Here is a 19190-nt window from a genome sequence, read left to right as displayed (position 1 = left end):
TTTATAAATATTAACTTGGTTGGTGTCCATCCATAATAATCTCGTCAGGTTTTTTTACAAATTAGGACCCTGAATCCTGCTGTATTTTGTACCACTGATTCTACTCAGTGTTTTGAAGTACATTATTTTTTAATTGTACTGTGTAGAGCTGAACATAGAATTTCACGTACTTTATTCTTATTGAAGTATAATTTATTTACAATGCTGTGTTAGTTTCAGTTTTATATTTATATATATATATATATATATATATATATATATATCCTTTTTCAGAATCATTATTCTATCTTTTTACGAGATATTGAATATAGTTCCCTGTGCTATACAGTAGAGTCCTTGTTGGTTTTTTTACGTGATGTATAGTAGTGGTGAATCTGTTAATCTCAAATTCCTAATTCATCCCTGCCCCCGCCCCCCACCACACACACCTCTTCTTTCCCCTTTGGAAACCATAAGTTTGTGTTCTATATTTGTGAGTCCATTTCTATCTTGCAAATAAATTCATTTGTATCATGCTTTAATGAGTCCATCAGTTCATATTTTAATATGAGGCATGAAATAAATTGAATTGGGGGGTAGGCAGCTGCAGGAAGACCTTCTATAGATAAAGCTTCAGCTTCCTCTACTGTTAGATGTATTTCAGTGGAAAAGTGAGAACCTGGTATTAAGTGATTACTTAGTAAAGCATTCTAAAGTTAATAGACCCAAGTAGTAATTTCCTTGATAATCTTATATGATTTTCTTATCTATATTTTTATCTCCAGCATTGAAAATTTAAGATAGTGCCTAATGAATATTTTGAGTTAATAAATAGGTATTTGGCAATAAACTAATAAGAGACTAGCATATTGTTTGCTAATTGACATAGCATAAATTCTCTCACTCTGATTGTAATGTACTGGTCACATTAAGGAAGATATAATACCCAAACGAAGAGGACTTCACATGCAAAGGAGTTTTTCCTGTTTTTACTGTCTGTTTAATAACTAGCCCATTGGATTGGTTTTATAGACTTTTACCTAATCCTTTGCCTCCTTCCCATCTGCAAAACCAGGACCATTTGTCCACTATTTGCAGGCTCATCTCCACCTGGTCTATATCCTTGGTGTCATTCTAGCTCTGAGCTTATTTCCATGTTGATACTGGGACCCTTTATGGGATTGTTTCAAAGACCTGGCTTCTATCTAGAATCACATTTTAGCTAATCAGTGTTATGACTTTCTCCATGTGTCTGGGTCCTTGTCAGTAGAGCTGTGGCTGATTGATGGGAGGTGGGAGTAGGGGAGGGGGTCTGAGCATAGGGTCCTGTTGTATCCATGATCATCCCATAGTGACCAAGGCTTTTCTGTAGGAATGTACCTCAGAGTAAGCAAATACCTCCCATAGATGAAGAAAATCTCTTCTTTACAAAAGAATGCCAAGTTAAGAAATGTATAAGCAATAGTAAATCAGAAAATTGCCATTTTTCCACCCCCAATGAAATCTCCTTTTCAAGCAGGAATCACCAATGTGTGCTAAAACCATTGAGTGAAAAACTGACAAGGAACTGGAATATTGACGTGGTGCAATGGATCCCACAGGACACTTGCTGGTTGCAAGTAGAAAACCTAACTTTAAAATGTAAGCATCCATCACTTCTCGGCCTTTTGGCTAAGATCAAGTGTAAAATTTAAGCATCCAAATGTCACCCTTTACTTGGTGATCAATCTCGGCGCAGAATACTGGGAACCCGCTTATATGCCTCCTGCTGTGGTACAATTGAAGCTCACTGCCTTGCTTATGAAGTGTTCTACCCAAAATATTTAACTTGAGTTGGACTCAAAGATTGGGATCTAACATTCACTGTATAGGAAACACAGGGGATAAAGTAAAAGTTAAATGACATCATGCAGAGCTCATTAGACAAGCCCAGAAAGTGGAACATTCTGCAGGACAAATCTTTTGAGTCAACATCGTGAAAAAAAGAAGGAAGCATTTGGGGTTTTATTTTTGACAAAAAGAAATTTAGAGACATAATCTAGGCAATGTGTGATTCTTTAGTGGATCCCAATTTGAATAGACTGAGTATCTGTCTTAGTTCAGCTGCTATAACGAAGTCCAGCAGTTCCCCCCTTGTCTGCAGGTCATGTGTTCCAAGACTGCCAGTGGATACCTGAAACTATGGGGAGTATTGAACCCTATAAATACGATGTTTTTCCCTATACATACATATCCATGATGAGTATGGATTTAATTTATAAATTAGGCACAGTAAGAGAATATCCAAATTGCCAGCATCAGTACTCTCATGCTTTGGGCCACTATTACATAAAACAAGGGTTACTGGAACACAAGCACTGCCATAGGGCACAGTTGATCTGATAAACCAGATGCTGGACAAATGGACAATTCACACCCTGGGTGGGGTGGAGGGTGGGTGAGAGATGTCATTGTGCTACTCAGAGTGGTTCGCAATTTAAATCTCATGAATCATTTATTTCTGGAATTTTCCATTTAATATTTTTGGACCAAAATTGACTGCAAGTAACGGAAACAGTGGACAAGAGGAGACTACTATACCATAGACTGAGGAGCCTCTAAACAATAGAAATTTACTTCTCTCCGTTGTGAAGGCTGGCTGGCTGCGATCAGGATTTTGGAAAAGTGCCTCTTTTTTCAGCTTCTTATGTCCTCACAAGGCAGAAGGTGGAGAGAGGAAGCAAGCTCTGTGTGAATCCTATAAAGCTACTAATCCCATTCATGAGGGCTCCACCCTAATACCTCATCTAATCCTAATTATCTCCCCAAAGCCCCACCTCCTAATATCATTACAGAGTGGGATAGGTTTTCAGCATATGGTATGGAGACACCAACTTTCAGTCCATAACAGAATCAGATGATATCAACAAGTTATCATCAGTTTTATTAGATGATACTTATTTTGTGCTTACGTAGGAAAATGTCCTTATTTCCCACACATGAACTCTTTAGAAATATTTGCTTTACACTACTTCAGAAAGAAAATAAAGAAAATATTGCAAAATGTTGACAATGGTTATATATTTAGGTTACGGCTACAGGAGTGGAATTACATGCTTCTTTTTACATTTTCCCTTTGGTGATTTTAAAGTGTGACACTCACTGGAAATGCAAATTCTAGGGCCCCAGTCTGGACCTACCGAATCCGGAACTCTGGGGGTAGACAGCCGCAATGGCATTTTAACAAGCCCACCGGGATATTCTGCACTCCAAATAATCTGAGAACCACCGCTTCTGGGCATGGTGCAGTTAGAGGAGAGTGCATGGTAGGAAAGCTATGACTCTGACAGTGTGATGTAATTACTCACACTGAAATATAAGACCAAGAATGAGTCCACGGTATGTAGACACGGGAGTGAAAAGTGAAGATCAGGAACCAGGCTCAGCGAGCCAGGTACCCGCAGGCTTTGAGAGGTCCCTGTAGCATGATGGAAGGCACCTGTCCAGAGCCCAGACCAGACGTCACAGTCCACATGGCCTGGCTCTGTCTCTTCATCAGGAGTGTCTGGCTCTGCGGCAGCAGCTCCTGCTGATGCTCTTGTTCTTCTTTAGACTTTTTCCTAGAGATGCAGCCTGCTTCTAACCACCATGTGGGCAGAGGGTACTGTGTTGAATGACCATCTCTGCTCAGTTTCAGAATGCTGTTTCTTCTCCACTTTCCATCACCATGCTCCACTGGGATGTATCCTGGGATGTCCGGGGACACCGTGCCAGGCATCAAACACTGGGGTGGAATACCTCCACTCCACACCGTACTCCGCAGGCTGGCCTGGACCCGCCCCAGTACTTGTTAAGAAGGCAGGCTGACTCGGTGCCTCCTCTGTCTTAGGGAAAGAAGAGGGCAACCATTCCTGGTACGTTTCATCCCACGTCCTTTAACTAGCTAATCTTGGGACTTGTCTCAGGCTTATCTAATGGGTTTTAGCTCATATTGGGACACAGGTGATTATAGTGCTCTATTAAATGAGGGCTTCATATATAAAGTGTCACTAACAAAGTCTTTTCACTTGCCCCAACTGTCTTATCTGGCATTCTCTAGAACACTATTTCCCCCAAACATGTTTTTAAAGATGCTACGTATGAAAATCATCTGTGGTTATAAAAATCTTGGAAATACCAGGTTAAACATATTTATTTGTTTTGCTTTCTAGGGCCACAACCATGGCATATGGAGATTCTGAGGCTAGGGGTCAAATCCGAGCTACAACTGCCGGCCTACGTCACAGCCACAGCAATGCCAGATCCAAGCCACATCTGCAACCTACACCGTAGCTCATGGCAATGTGGGATCCTTGACCCACTGAGCAAGGCCAGGGATCGAACCTGCATCCTCATGAATACTAGTTGGGTTCGTTCACTACTGAGCCACGATGGGAACTCCAAGGTTAAACATATTTATATATTCTTTTTTTTTTGTCTTTTTAGGGCTGCATTTTGAGGCATATGGAGGTTCCCAGGCTAGGGGTGGAATCTGAGCTGTCTGTGTGACCTACACCACAGCTCACAGCAATGCCAGATCTTTAACCCACTGAGCAGGGCCAGGGACGGAACCTGTGTCCTTATGGATGCTAGTCAGATTCGTTTCCGCTGAGGCATGATGGGAACCCCAAGGTTAAACATATTTAATCAAGTTTATTTCATACAGAACTTCTCAGAACCTCTAGGCCATCAAAAGCCATTGTGACTCTCTATGGGGCCATTAAAGATTAAAGATTGAATCCTTTTGGAAGCATCCTTATCCACAGAATGCATGAGGAGTAAAGACTGTGGCCCAAAGGGACGTGTTTTAGAAAATGTTTCTTTAAAGATTAATGGGTAAAAAGTCGTGTGAAAAACTATATCTATACATTAAGCATGCAGTGATAAAGGCTGTTCTTAACATTGTGACGATGAGAATATTGTTTCTAGAGCATACTGAGCAACAAACACAGGACAGGTGAAAACCACGGTAAATCTCTTCTCCGACTTGACGTAGGTTTTCAGAACAACTCCCCTTTGTGGAATTCATGAACGGGAAAGCTCCAGAGATGGAGCTGCTGCTGCATACACCTCCATCTAGAATTTAACTTTAACGTTGAACATGACTAGCTGGGGTGGGGAGGGAAGGCACTGGGAGGGGAAGGATGGGGAGGGCAGCGAACCAGAGCTCTGTGGCTGACCGGCTGACCGGGGACGCAGATCCGGATCCTACCGCAGGATGTGAGGTTCCATTTGTTTTCAAATGTTGGGCTTTGCTTTGCTTGTACTTATGGCAAAATGTAGTTAACAGCTTTAAAGTTTTGGCTTTTAGTATAACACGGTATCCCTTCTTATAGATTCTTGTGCGAACTATGCTGCATGGATGATGTTAATTCAATCATTAATTTTCCTCAATTTTTCCCTACACTTTTTCCAGAAAACTGGAGACAAGACTCAAATACAAAGAGTTTTGAATGCCGTCATTGCTTGAGGCTGGAGAACAGGTCAAGTGAACCCTGAATTCTAAGTCTGAACAATGGAGCAATAATTTCTCTCACAAAGCTTGAATAATTTTGGCTCTTTTTACCAGACAATAGCTTGATTGCATTGTTAGGTTTCTTGACTTAGGAGCAAGAGGACAATAGCAAAAAATGGGCCAAGAGGAAAGCTCTAGGCTGGAAGATAAAGGCTAGGATTTGTATGAAATTAACTGCAAGCACCCACTGAAGGTACTTTCAGGTTCTAACTCCCCCTCTTCCCCTGGGGAAGGTCCTGGGGGTGTTAGCTTCCCAGGATGACCTTGGTCACTTTATGGGAGAGTTCTGTAGATAGTTTAGAAAGAAAAGTAACCAAATACAGCTTAATTCTGTTACAAATTGCATTCTTCCTTGAGAATACACTGTGAAGGAATTATGTTCTTGAACATTTCAGTAAAATAAATACACTTGAACACCTTCTTTGCCAGGCACCATGCTTGTAGGCACCATGCTTGTTGGCACTGGGAATTCAACTGCAAGGAAAACTTGTGGAGAGGCTAACAAACAAGCAATGATTGATGCCCCTGCTGAGTGGGATAAGCAACACAATGGAAACAGAGTGTGTTCCCATGATTCCAACAGCACTTGTAGATTAAATGACCATGGAGGGACCCTTAGGAGAGACTTGGAAGGTGTGGGTACAAGGATGAAGAGTTAGATATTCAAAGAACTGGCGGTAGAGGAGGTAGAACATTCCAAGCAGAGGGGATAACAAGTACCCAGGACCAAGAATAAAAGAATTTTACATGTCTAAATAGAAAGAAGTCCTGTGTGATTGGAGCTCCTGCTTGGGCTCACGGGGTTGAGAACCTGACATAGTGTCCTTGAGGATGCAGGTTCAGTGCCTGGCCTCACTCAGTTATGGATCCAGCAGTGCCTCAGGTTGTGATATAGGTCACAGATGCAGTTCAGATCTGGAGTTGCTGTGGCTGTGGCGTAGGCAGCAGCTGCATCCAGTTCAACCCCTAGCCCTACAACTCCCATGTGCTGCAGTTGTGTCCCCCCCCCCCAAAATCAATGCTTAAGATTAAAAAAAAGTCCTATATGGTTGAAACACAATGAAGAGAGTTCTCAAAAATAACATTGCTGATCACGCAGGACAGCACAAAGCTTAGTAACGACTGTACTCTGAGGTAATGGATTTGGACTTTTGAGCTCCAGAGGTGTATGAGGATAAATATGTATTGTTTTAAGCCACCAAGTCTGTAGTATTTGTTACAGCAGCCACAGGAAATTAATATACTTGGGAAGAAGATTATCTGTGTCAACCAGCACCCCTACCCATCTGAGACGGGACAGTGAAGTGATTGGTGCCGTTTACCACAATGGATTCATCATTGAGTCAGTGTCTGGTGCTCAGCACTGAGTATCTAAGAACTTATTCTCCTTGGTTCATATGGCATGATCAGATTAAGGAGGATGAATACATACTAACTTTACTCACGAGAGCTATAAACCTCCGCACCAATTCATTGATTGATTCATGGAAATAGAAATACTCAATGTGTCAGCTTCCTTGGATCATCAGTGAAAGGCTGCTTGATCTTACTTGGGAAACATAAAACCAGCATGATAGTAACTGGCTCATCTTGATAGCTAATGCTACCAAATCCCATAGCTGGCTGTGCTCACATCCACGGGATGAGAACCCTCCCATTGGTCAGACAGGTCTCCTCTCTCCTGACTGTGCTGGGATATTCTGGCAAGTTTTGACTTGTAGGCACTACCTTTCTAGAGTTTTCAAAGGTCATCATCATCATGCCGTTCGGGTAAGATTCCTCCCAAAGGGCTGCAAGGATTAAATGTCAATTTACATCATCTCCTTAGAGAACACAGTCTCATCAGGAGCACATCCTCCATCTCTTCATTCACTCACTGATTCATTCAAGAAACACGATTCAGTACTTACTAATTGCCAGACACATTGCACTAGGATTTGAGACACAAAGATCCGCAAGGTAAAGGCCCTATTTCCGGGGAATCATATGGTGTCTTAGTGGATTAAAAGCTTCTGCCTATTTCTTCTGTAACTAGCTGATCTCATCCGTCTCTTGTGATTTCACAACTTCACTTTTGCAGGATAACATTTCCTTACCCTCATTGCCAAATTTAGGGATAGTCCAGTTGAGGACCTATAAACCAGTCAAATCAATTCAAAGAAAAATCTTATTATCTGGACAATTTTATGTTCCATTTTGACTACTTTATCTAAGGATTAACATTTCACTAGTTCAGTGTGACAGAGCCTAACATTTTAAAAATATCAAGGATGTTAACATTCCTACAAAACAGAGAAAAGATGGCAGTGGCCACCCATCCAGTTTGCTAGGCAGGGATCTGTCCACTGAGTGGTCCCTTCTAACCTGTAGTTTAACTCTACAATGATTCACATTGTCATTGAGTGCAACTTACTTGAATTTTCTCAAGCCCCAAACTCAGGAGACTATTCAAGAAATCATAAAGTCACAAGCATGTCATCCATTCTAGTTTACATAAATAATTCATTTATACATTTAAGCAATAAACCTATAGTTATGAAGCTATAGGAGTTTTTCATCATCATGTCCATAAAATACCATGTTTGGTAAACATCCTTTCTTGATTTGCTGTGGTATAGATCAAGATTGAACCTAAACATAGAAACTAGTATAAACCACAAAAGACTAGTGGAAGGGTGATTTTTTTCTGTGTGACTTAGAACAAGTCACTCACCTCTTTTGGCCTTAGTTTCTGTTTGTAAATGTTAGTTAAATTCTGTCTTTAGTTTTCTCAGTTCTAAAATTCTATGATTCTTTGAGAATTTCTGGAAGATAACACCAAAAAAGTTAAAGTTCTTCTGTCTCTTTGCTTTTATGGAAGCCCTTTAGACAAATTTCATTTTGAGTAGTTTATCAAGAGCTTTACAGCAGATAGAGTCCCTGCTCTTATGAAGCTAAATGTTCGATGGAAGGGAGAAGCACTGTTGAAATACAGACACAAATCTCACAGCTACTTTTATGAAACAACTCTTTTTTTGGTCTTTTTAGGGCCATACCCACAGCATATGGAGGTTCCCAGGCTAGGAGTTGAATCAGAGCTGCAGCTGCCTGCCTACCCCACAGGCACAGCAATGCCAGATCTGAGCCGAATTTGTGATCTACACCACAGCTCAAGGCAACGCAGGATACTTAACCCACTGAGAGGGGCCAGGGATCAATCTCACATCCTCATGGATACTAGTCAGGTGTTAACTGCTGAGCCACGATGGGAACTCCTGAAACAACTTCTTTATTTCAATTTTATATTTACAAAAAGACAGAGGATAGGGCGTGGAAAGGCAGGAATAATGGTGGTCACCCCCAGAGAGTGGAGGAAGAGGCCATGGTCAACAATAACAGGTCAGACTGCTCTTCCTCTGCCATCACTGTCAACAGTAATGCACAAAAAGAGGTCCAAGCATGAACCAAAGGCTTCAGTTAACAAGGCCAGTCAGTGTGGGGAGTCAGGCGATCTGTCCAGTCCACGTGCACAAGGGGGAAGACGCTCAAGTCAGTCTATTGAGGCTTTGGCTCTGGATGGGCTGGGGCCCTTCTTCTGGAAGGCCTGGGCGGCCCTCTCCTGGGCATGTACGGACCACGGGGATGATACCGGGGAAAACCCCTATGGACCACGGGGGCGCACTGCTGACTGGGTAGGGGTAAGGGGGGCATGGGCGGCTGAGGACCAAACACAAAGTCAGCCTCGAAGGCAAATTCTGTCTGGGTGGATGGGGAGGCACCTGAATGGAAATGGTTTAAGGGAAACGGATCCTCCTGGAAATGATGGTCTGAAGAAAAACAGGCATCTTGGCGATAGGGCACAAACGGGGGCATCACCTGGCGACTGGGGAAGGGATGAGGTGGTGGGGGCGGGACTGGGAAACGGACTGAGTGGGGAGCTGGCAAGGGGAGCAGGGGGCCACGCCCCCGCAGAGGCAAAGGGCGGGGCGGAGGGAAGGCCTGGGGCTGTCTGTCCCATCTCCCGCCAGCTCTTCCCCTCGCGGGGCCACCCTTGATCCACTTGCTCACCGAGTTGCGCTGGGGCAGCTCCACCCCCCAGGCGTCAGCCACGTGGGCCAGCAGCAGCTGGGAGAGGTGCCGGTGAGCGCACTCATTCCAGTGCACGCCGTCTGGCTGCAGGTGCTTCTCCGTGTGGCGGCGGAAGTGGAAGTGCAAGTCCAGCACATCGAAGCCTTGCTTCTGGGCCTCAGCAGAGCTGTAGAAGTTGGCTTCAATCACCTGGATTTTCAGGTGGAGGGAGGCCGTGGCCCGGAGCTCAGGTGGAATGAAGCCGCTGGTGATGTTGTCGCCCACGGGCATGGCCGTGTTCCATACAAAGAGGCACGACTCCGGCAGCACATGGTGCAGGCGCCCAAACAGGCTCTCCAGGTTTCGCAGGTAGCTCGGCCAGGAGTCCTCCCCGTACCTGGTAAGGTCCCAGAGGCAGGAGTTCATGATGACCAAATCCGGGGCGTGCTCCCCTGACTGCAGCTCCTCCAGGATGTCTTCGAGGTAGTCGGAGTACACGCGTGTCAGGAAGTAGAAGCGCACCAGGTGGTGGTCGGAGCAAAACTGACGCACCTCGCGGTACTGGATGCCGTTGTGCATGCGGCCCTGCTGGCCTCCGGAGACCAGCCGATCCTGTTCGAAGCTGTGTTCCCCCTTGGCCTTGAGCTGGCTGAGAGTGAGCAGGTCATTCTTCTGCAGCAGGAGCACCAGGTCCTTGTACACAGCCCGCTGGACAGAGTCCCCCAGGATGACTACGAATTTGTTGTGGAGCAGCTGCTGCACGTCGGCCGTCCACAGGTGGACCATGACGCCCGGGGCGCACGGCCTCGCTCCTTTTTACTCCTTGAGCCTGCGGAGGGCTAGGACAGAAGGAGAGAGCGGATGGGAGGGACCCATCTCAGACGGGCCCTGTGGGGCAGGGCTCAGGTTCTAGGATAAAACTTTGGCCTGGGGCGCCTGCAGGGCGGGGCTCCGCTACCTCCAGCCCAGAAAAGTCTCCGCGGCTCCCGCCTGAGACTTGATTGACTCTGTCCTGGTACTCTAGGTGTCACTTGACCAGGAGAGGCCCCGCCCCGCTTTCTCCCCCCCCCTGCCCCCCATGCAACCCACCAGATACCCGACCATCTGCCTGGAGGCAGCCGGGATGTTTGATCACTGGAGAATGATGAGGCAACCTTAGCGGTGAGCAAATGAGGACGATGGTCAAGTAAGAACATGGAAAAATGTGACTTCCTCCAGTTGAAGAAGTTACATACCATATGAGTGCCGCATATTACTAAAACGATATAAAATAGATATACATAGATAACATCGAAAGAAAATATGCAAAAGCCATTTTTAACAGGATAGGAGAATTATGGATGACCTGCCCTCCCCTCTTTTTGGTAAACATGCTTTATATAGTCTATGGCAATTTTAATAACTTAAAAAGCCTTAATGACAAGCAACAGGCCACAGAGATGAAGAGTCCATATGCCAGCTCAGAAAACATTATAAAAACAGCTTTCTTTAACAAGGAGGCAGCTCTTCCTTATCAATGGAACTTGTGAGAAATACATAAAATTGGAAATAATTCTCCTGTATTTCAGCTATAGTAATCTGCTTTTCATTCGAAGGAGAGCAGAATATGCCACCCCAAATATGCTACTTTGCCATAAGAAATATTTTGAGCTGAAGGCCACTGAGAATCAATAGATACGGGAAGAGTTCTCTACCCTACCCCTATGTACCTAAAAGCAGGGCATAAATTTCCCTTTGAGGAAGGTGCCTCTTTCCCCACCAAGGAGAGACGAGTCAAGGAAGAAAACATGGAACTGTCGACTCTGAGATGAGTCTGCATAAACAGAGCTTACTAAATTAGCTCTTATTTTCTATTGGTTCCTCCCCCAATTTATCATCCCTTGAAACTCATACCGTTTGTTCTTTGTTAAAATGGTATATAAGCCCAAGTTGAACGGCTTCTTTGCATTTCATTCCTTTTCTGTGAAGTCTTGTGCACATAAATATTAATAAAAACTGTGTGCTTTTCCTCTTGTTAAGCCGTCTTTTGTTAGTTTATTCACAGGGCCCTGACACTGAACCTAAGAGTGTAGAGAAAAAGTTTTTTCTACCCCAGTACATTGAATACAATGTTAAAAGTTGTGAAACTCTTCCCCCTGTGGCTCAGCTTAACGAACCTGACTAGTATCCATGAAGATGCGGGTGTTCGATTCCTGGCCCTGCTCTGTGGGTTAAAGGATCCAGTGTGGCCGTGAGCTGGGATGTGGGATGCAGACACAGCTGGGATCCTGCATTGCTGTGGCTGTGGTGTAGGCCAGCAACTGCAGCTCCAATTTGACCCCTGGCCTGGAAACTTCTATATGCTGTGGGTGCAGCCCTAAAAAAAGACAAAAAAAAAAAAAAAAAAAAAAAGTTGTGAAACTCATCTTCAGAATTTCAGATGGGAGTTTATTTCAAGCTGCCATTTACAATCATATCCATCAATGAATAAAAGGTGGAAACAGGTTAAAAATCTAACAAATCTCACCCTAGAGGCAAGGAACACTGCACCTACTTCATACATTTACGAGAAATGGTTAAAATCGCTGTGGCCTGATATGTGCAGGCGTTCGTGCATTACTAAACATTTTAATTAAATTACATTTGGTTTTTAAAAGCTGTACTATTTGTGGTTTTAAATGAGTACAAGTACAAAAATTAAAACACAAAAATGGATAGAATACAAAAGCGTTCCCCTAAGAGAACAGTTGAAAATATTGGTTATTTGAATCTCCACTCAAATGTTTTTGTTATCAGATAAAAAGCTTAAAAATAGGATTTAGCTCATGGTGGTACAACAAAATAAAACATAATTAAAGCAAACTCCAAATCCCTTTGGGGCTCAGTCGTGTTTACTTGTTTACATTCTTGTTCATTTATCCAACTCACTTATTAAGCACCCACGAAATGCATCACATGGGGGATAAAAAAAAAAAAATGAGTAAAACTTGGTCTCAGCCTTTAGGAGCCGATTAGATATACTCACTGATAACTGGAATACTAAGTCGAGAGTGTTAAGTGCCATGAAAATAGAATGAAATAGGATGGACTTGCAGGGATCTTTTGTGAACAGGATTCCTCTACCCCAGAACCAAGTCTCCCAAGTGCAAAGCGAAGGGGGAAACGTTTGCCCAGCTCCATGTGCCCTCTCTGGGCTGGACTCTGGTCATGTTCTGTATCTAGTCCCCTAGAATCCCCATCCCCTTCTATTCGCATTCTCTCCCCTGGGTTGACAGATCTGATAACTGAGTGCTGTCACCCTCCGTGGTACCTTGTTTACATGGCCCAATGCATTCCCTTTCTGAGTGTGAAGCACCCCTGACTTGGACTCACAGATGTGCATCAAATCCAATACTTAAAAGGTGTGTGTGGAGTTCCCTTGTGGCTCACCAAGTTAAGGATCTGGTGTTGTCACTACAGTGGCTCAGGTTGCTCCTATGGGTTGGCTTTGATCCCTGGCCTGGGAACTTCCACATGCCATAGGTGCAGCCAAAAAAAAAGTGTGGGAAATGTTGGAACTTAAGTATCTTGGGGAAGAGCATTGCTTTTACAGCTGTATTATCTGGATTTGATACCCAACTCTTCTATTTGCTAGCTTGTCCTTGTCAAGTTATTTAACCTTTCTCTACCTTCATTTTCCTCATCTATAAAATGAGACTTTTAGCAGCCACTTCAGCGATTTGATGTGAGACTAAACATAAGGTGCTTAGAGCAATGGCCTGACAAAGAAGGGCAGGTATAAGTTATTATTATTGGGCAAGTTTTAGAATAGCATCCATAAAAGTGCGGTTATAATATTTATGCTGCTTGTCTAGTAGGGTTCTCATTTGTCTTGCATCAAATGAGAAGATGCAAGTGAACGACAGTGAATGAAACAAAATTACTGTTTACTAAACAACTGCCAGCTGCCACGTGCTTCACCAGTGTTCTATTTGTGAGATAATTCTTATTCTTTCCATGTTATAGGGAAGGATCTTGATGTGATGGAGCTAAGATTTCAAACCACTGATCCCAAAGTCTGTCCCTGTCAGAGACACCCCTGAGACCAGAATCCCCTATAGGCCAGTCAGAATCCAAAAACCTGGAGTTCTCATTGTGGCTCAGCAGTAATAAACTGGACTAGTTAGTATCCATGAGGATGCGGGTTTTAATCCCTGGCCTCTCTCAGTGGGTTAAAGGATCTGGCATTGCCAAGAGCTGTGGTGTAGGTGGCAGACACAGCTCAGATCTGGCATTGCTGTGGCTGTGGCGTAGGCCAGTAGCTGTAGCTCTGATTTGACCCCTAGCCTGGGAACTTCCATATGCTTCAGAAACAGACACCCCCGACTCAAAAAAATTCCAAAGGCTTGGCTCGGTCAGGGAGATACTTGGGGACAAGATGGGAGAAGGGTGTTTAGGTGTGCTTTTAAGCAGAGGCAGATAATTCTTTATCTGCTCAGGAGAGGTGATCCATGTGTACTTATAAAATATCTATGGGGTGAGGGTGGGGGCTGCAAGTGAGTACACACACACAAACACACACACACACACACAATCATTCCATACCTTAATCTCATGCAAGAGAAAGGCAGAAATGTCCTCCTAAGAATTTCTTATTGTTCTTCTGCAATGGAAAATGCAGATGGGACTACAGGAAAGAGGGGTGGGGGGGCAATGACTGGAAAACCCATACCAGTTAGAAGCTGAAACTGAAAGGAAATTCATGAAATTCTTGATAAAGAGCACCACAACTGTAACAAGATTAACAAATCTGACATCCTTACGACCGTCACCTATCATGGGGGGGGGGCATTGCGGAAGCTAAAATGAGAAGCATGAAAAGCAAAACCTAACAAAAAACAAAGTGGGGATGTGGTGGTGGTGAATGAAGAACAATTTGAGAGCAGAATCTTCCCTGGTCTTAAATAGTTTGGTAAATTCCATTTCTGAAGTTCTCTTTATAAAAATGAAACAAAAAGGGATTTGAAAACAGATCAGTGGACTTTTTAGCCTAAAGGTCTTTCTTTGCTTAAAGCTGGCAAAACTTACTTATTAGTTTTGGTAGCTATGTTATAAATCAATTGCTCATTCCTTGATTCCTGCATTCAATAAGGAATTCACTGAGAACTAGATATTGTGCTAGGTGCAAGGAGTAGGTATAAAAAGGCAGTCTCTTCTTTCAAGAGGATGGGTAAGAAAATGGACTCATAAAAATATCAAAGGAGCTAGTAGCGGGAACTAATGAGTGGAAATGAAATATCAAAACCAGTAGGAAGAGTCAAAGGGGAGGGAGGAAATATATGGATGATTAATTCAATCTGTGATTCCAACCTCAAATTAACATTGATTTTTAAAGGAGTTCCATGTTGATTTCTCAAATCGTAATTATAAGTAGCTCCATGTTTTTCTATTTTCAAAGTAAAATTTGGGCTCTGGCTAAAGCGCTGCCAGCCCATTAATAATGGCTACTACTATAATAAATTACTTTTAAGTATCTTGCTTAGATTTCTGTTTGGGGATAATTCATTTTCTAATAGCTTCATAAGCCATGACTTATAAATCATTGACTATTGCTTTAGTAACTATCACAAACCAAACACATAGCATTTGCTTAATCAATCAATGTGTTGTGGAAATTAGGTTACATTTTTTTCTTTTCTTAGTGGTATTTAGTCTCGAGGAGAGTAACAAAGATATAGACCAGAACCCCAGAGACCCTGCAGAGAAGCCTTAAATCACAGAGGTAATTACTAATAATTAGGATGTTAGTTTGACTAGTAGGAAGTACTTCTAACTAGTTTAGAAGTATCTTGCATATGACTAACGATCCTAATGCAATATTATACCAGGAATATAAATATAAATAGTTCATTTCCTGCCAGCTGACTATCTGGTGATCAAATTTATGTCTGAAATTTCTAAGATCCCCTCAAATGAATGGATGGTACAAAGAAGAAAATGCTTATTTGTCATGAACTCACCTCTAATGCTTATCCATTCTTGGCATCTGTTTAGTTTTCTAAGCGGAATTTAAACTTGTCAAAAATTAAATTACGCATCATGTAAAATTTCCAAAGGAAAAGAAAAGCAAAAGATCAAACTTCTCTATGGGAAGGCAAACTCTCTTTTCTGCGGACGGGGATTCTCAAGAAACCCATCTTTTGATTTGGGGCAAGTCAGTTAACATTCCACTCCTCCATAAACAGGAAAAACAGAGACAAAATGCAGCCCTATTCTTTCAAAAAGTGGATTTAGAAGAAAACTTTAAAGACACAAACAAGTACTGTGAGATATTATGGTAAAGAAATAGAAAGATGATTCCCAAATATTAGCCATTTTAATCCCCGACCCCCAATAACCTCACCTCTAAAATAGGCCTTAGCTCTGCAGCCCATTAAGTAATTTAGTAAAAATTTAGAAAACGCTCTGCATATCTGGAGCTGCACCAGTTGTCATTCTGCAAATCTGGTTCACTTTCCCCAACAACGATTATGCTTTCTCTACCCCGTCCCACCACTATTATGTGGGCCCTATTCGTCACTTGGCTATTTAGGCGGCTCTTTACCACCACATCTAAAATCTCAGAAACAGGTGACACAAATGGAAAACTGAAACTAGATGAATGCGCTTCAAACTTGGCTCCGTGTAACCACAGGACTTCCTTGTGGAGGCAGGAAATCTCTGCGGACATACTCAATTACACACATTTGAAGAGTCTGAAAATTGCCAAGTTGAAAAATCCTTAACGCCGCATACTTTTCCCATAGTAATAGTCTAATATAAAAATGTCCCACACAAAGACGTGCAGGGGACATCGTTTATGAATGAAGTGGGGGTTCATGATCCCTGATGTGCAGGTAACTTTCATAAAAATAAGAGAGAAACTCTGGAGCCTTTATTCAAATAACCCCCTTTAAAAAAAACAAACAGAAACCTTGTGCTTTACAAAAGGATCTCCTAAAGTAAAAAACAATGCAGTTCACACAAATATGATTTCAGTCACGTACAGGCTGTGACAAAAGTCCTCATTTTCGTCTGGAACCATTATTCCAACTACATTTGCTACCTCCCTCCCTATGACTCCTCTAAGCCCACTGCAAGGTACTAGAGGGCAGTGAGCTGGCTTTCACTTCCAGGAGACGGTGGAGTCAGCTGTGGACTCTGGCCCTGTGTGTGCTGCTGGACTGCCTGCCCACTGCCCTGAGGCTTCCGGGTTTTTTGTTGTTGTTGTTGTCCACCCCCCTCCCGTGTCAAACAGGGGTAAGAGCCTCCGCTTCACTGAGTAATGGTGCAAAGAAAAAGAGCTCCAAGTCAGTGTCCATCAGGGGCCTTGTCCAGTGCTGCTTGTCTTGCACCAGGCACCCTAAACCCCTGGCGCAGCAGCCCCTCCCTGCTGGGCTAGGGCTGAGCCCAAACACACCTTGCTCTGGTTCCCTCCCTCAAACTTAAACCCCACGGTTCCCCCTTCCTGCCCTCCACGGGGGCAGAGCTGTACCTCCTCAGGTGTCAGGGCGATCCCTCCACGCAGGTAGCTGGTCCTCCTACATCCTCAGGCACGTTGCTCCAGGATGTGTCCCTGGAGAGGGGAGAATTTGCCTTCTCCGTTGCCTTCCCTCTCCTTGGGCTGCCTCCCTTTTTTAAGTCTTAAACACGTTCTAGTGTCTTGCTTTCAAAAAGAAAGGAAACTTCTTTGACTCCACCTCCACGACAGTCCTATCTTTTGCTTCCCCTTCAAGGCCACTTTTGACAAAGTTGTTTGAAGGGCTGTGTCTGGGTCCTCGCCTCCCACTCACTCCTCCCTTTCCTTGAATTTGGCTTCCAGCTCCACCACAGCCAAGAAGCACGTTTGTCAGTAAATCCCCAACGATTTCCCCGTGGCTCCTTTCAGCGGCCACTTCTGGGTCCTTAACTCCTCTGTCGCATTGTTGGCTCTAAAACCCTGCAGGAGAGTCTGACACCCCAATCTCCGTCTCACGCCCCCTGTGTGCTTCGTTTCTTTCTCTGGCGATCCCCAAAGGTCAGTCTCTCTCCAGGCCCGCTCCGCGGCTCCTTCCTCTCTTCTCCAACACTCTTTCCCTCGGTGAACTCATCCACTCTCTCAGGCTCCATCAACACGGTGAACAACTGTCCCTATTTGCCCCCGAGGTTCTGGCTGCGTAGGAAAGCGACCCTTCCCCCAACTGCCCGGGTTGGGATGGAAACAAGCTCTGTGGTCCCCTTATCAATGACCATTTGTATGCAGATGACACCGAATGTAAGCCCTAAAGCTCGGTGGCTGAGAGGGTGGGCCCTGGGGTCTGCCCCCTGGGTTTATATCCTGTTCCGCCACCCACTAGCCTGAGACCCAGGGCGCCTGAGAATTCTCACTTAGAAAACAGAAGTGATACCCTGGATGTCTTAAGACGGGAGGGCTAAATGAACACAGGCAGAGTCCTTGACGTGAGGTCTCCCCTATTTTTAAGTGCTTGCTAAGTTTAGCTAGCCCAAACTTGTCTCCTGAGTCCTGACATACTCAGGTGAGTAGAATAAAGTTCCAAGGTGGGAGGGTGGGGGGTGGGGCACCCAGTAACTGTGTTGGTGTGAACCTTTTATCACTTCTGAATTCTCTAGACGCCCTTAGCTTCCCATCACACTGTGGCTGAATTCCTAACATAATTCTCTTGTGACCTTTGAACAGTCTTCCCGAAGGTAAATATTGATCGTCCATGGGAATGATGGCAGCATATCTTGCCATGCATTTTCAGAGAGCTGCTAGGTAATTTATGTTTTCAACATCGGCAGGGCATAACTAGGTGGAAATAAACTCTGCTTCTAAAATGCCTGGGTCCGGCCATTTTTATTTGTCATGACTGTGGCCATTTCCATTGTCTCTCCATCATCAAAATCCTTCCATGACAGCCTGGATATGGCTCAGTTCAACTATGTCTTGGCAATAATAAAAAAAAAAAATAAGATAACTTTTGAAAATAGACTTTAGGGAGGAGGGTGTTGCAATTCATTTGGGGAAGCTGAGCGTAGCGACCAATTTCACTGCTGTTTTAGAGTCTATGGTGGACTTTTCTACTTTTCATAGATTTTTCTTAATCTTTAAGGAAGCGGGTCTTACTTTGAAACATTTTCTAAAACGGGAGTTTTTATTTTACACGTGTTTTCTCATATTTCTCGATTTCATACCTCTACTTTCATCTGATAGGCTGGCATGACTCCAGCATTTTGCATTTTTCAACTTTGTTTTTTAACCTCGGGTCTCAGCCTTCCTTCCGTGCATCTCTATAATTCAGTCTGTGGATGAATTATAGAGCTTGTGTATAGCCAGAGGGCTTTTTCTTACCTCTTGATGTTTGCTCTGTGACTCAACATTGAGTGTTCCCTAACCCTTCCTCCACTGAAATTCTGTTCCCTCTCTAAGACTCAGTTTAAAACACGACTCTGTTTGAGCGCCTTCCCTATTTTCCCAGACAGAAAAATCTCCCCTTTCTCTGACAGATGCTTGATTTAGCACTTGGTTCTGTTTTAGCCTCTCACTAACTGGCCGTGTGTCCTTCTACCTCCGTACATCCCCAGGCCTGGGTGGCAGAAGCAGATCTCATCCGTCTTGCACCCCGGCCAAGGACCAGTGCCTGAGACAGAATAG

General features: G+C 43.8%; 1 protein-coding gene across 10 annotated transcripts in view; it reads right to left on the bottom strand.

Moving 5' to 3' along the window:
• Positions 1-19190, bottom strand: part of PCED1B (PC-esterase domain containing 1B) — a 201775-nt gene that overhangs the window by 43918 nt on the left and 138667 nt on the right. For 4 of the 10 annotated variants that reach the window (XM_084957264.1, XM_084957266.1, XM_084957265.1 and 1 more), the window contains one exon: positions 8765-10398. In XM_084957264.1, the coding sequence (XP_084813390.1) occupies positions 9047-10345 (1299 nt within the window). In that variant the 5' untranslated portion in view covers positions 10346-10398 and the 3' untranslated portion in view covers positions 8765-9046. Of the gene's footprint in view, positions 1-8764; positions 10399-10648; positions 13004-17051; positions 17196-19190 lie in introns of those variants that run through there. The other 6 variants (XR_014804110.1, XR_014804111.1, XM_084957267.1 and 3 more) reach the window with 5 other exon arrangements.

Source organism: Sus scrofa, chromosome 5 (assembly GCF_054392235.1).
Source record: "Sus scrofa isolate SSC_HxYL_T2T_F1_AM1 chromosome 5, Sscrofa_HxYL_maternal_Yorkshire_Landrace_v2.0, whole genome shotgun sequence".
NCBI classification, from domain to species: Eukaryota; Metazoa; Chordata; class Mammalia; order Artiodactyla; family Suidae; genus Sus; species Sus scrofa.
This window is presented reverse-complemented; position numbering and strand designations above follow the sequence as displayed.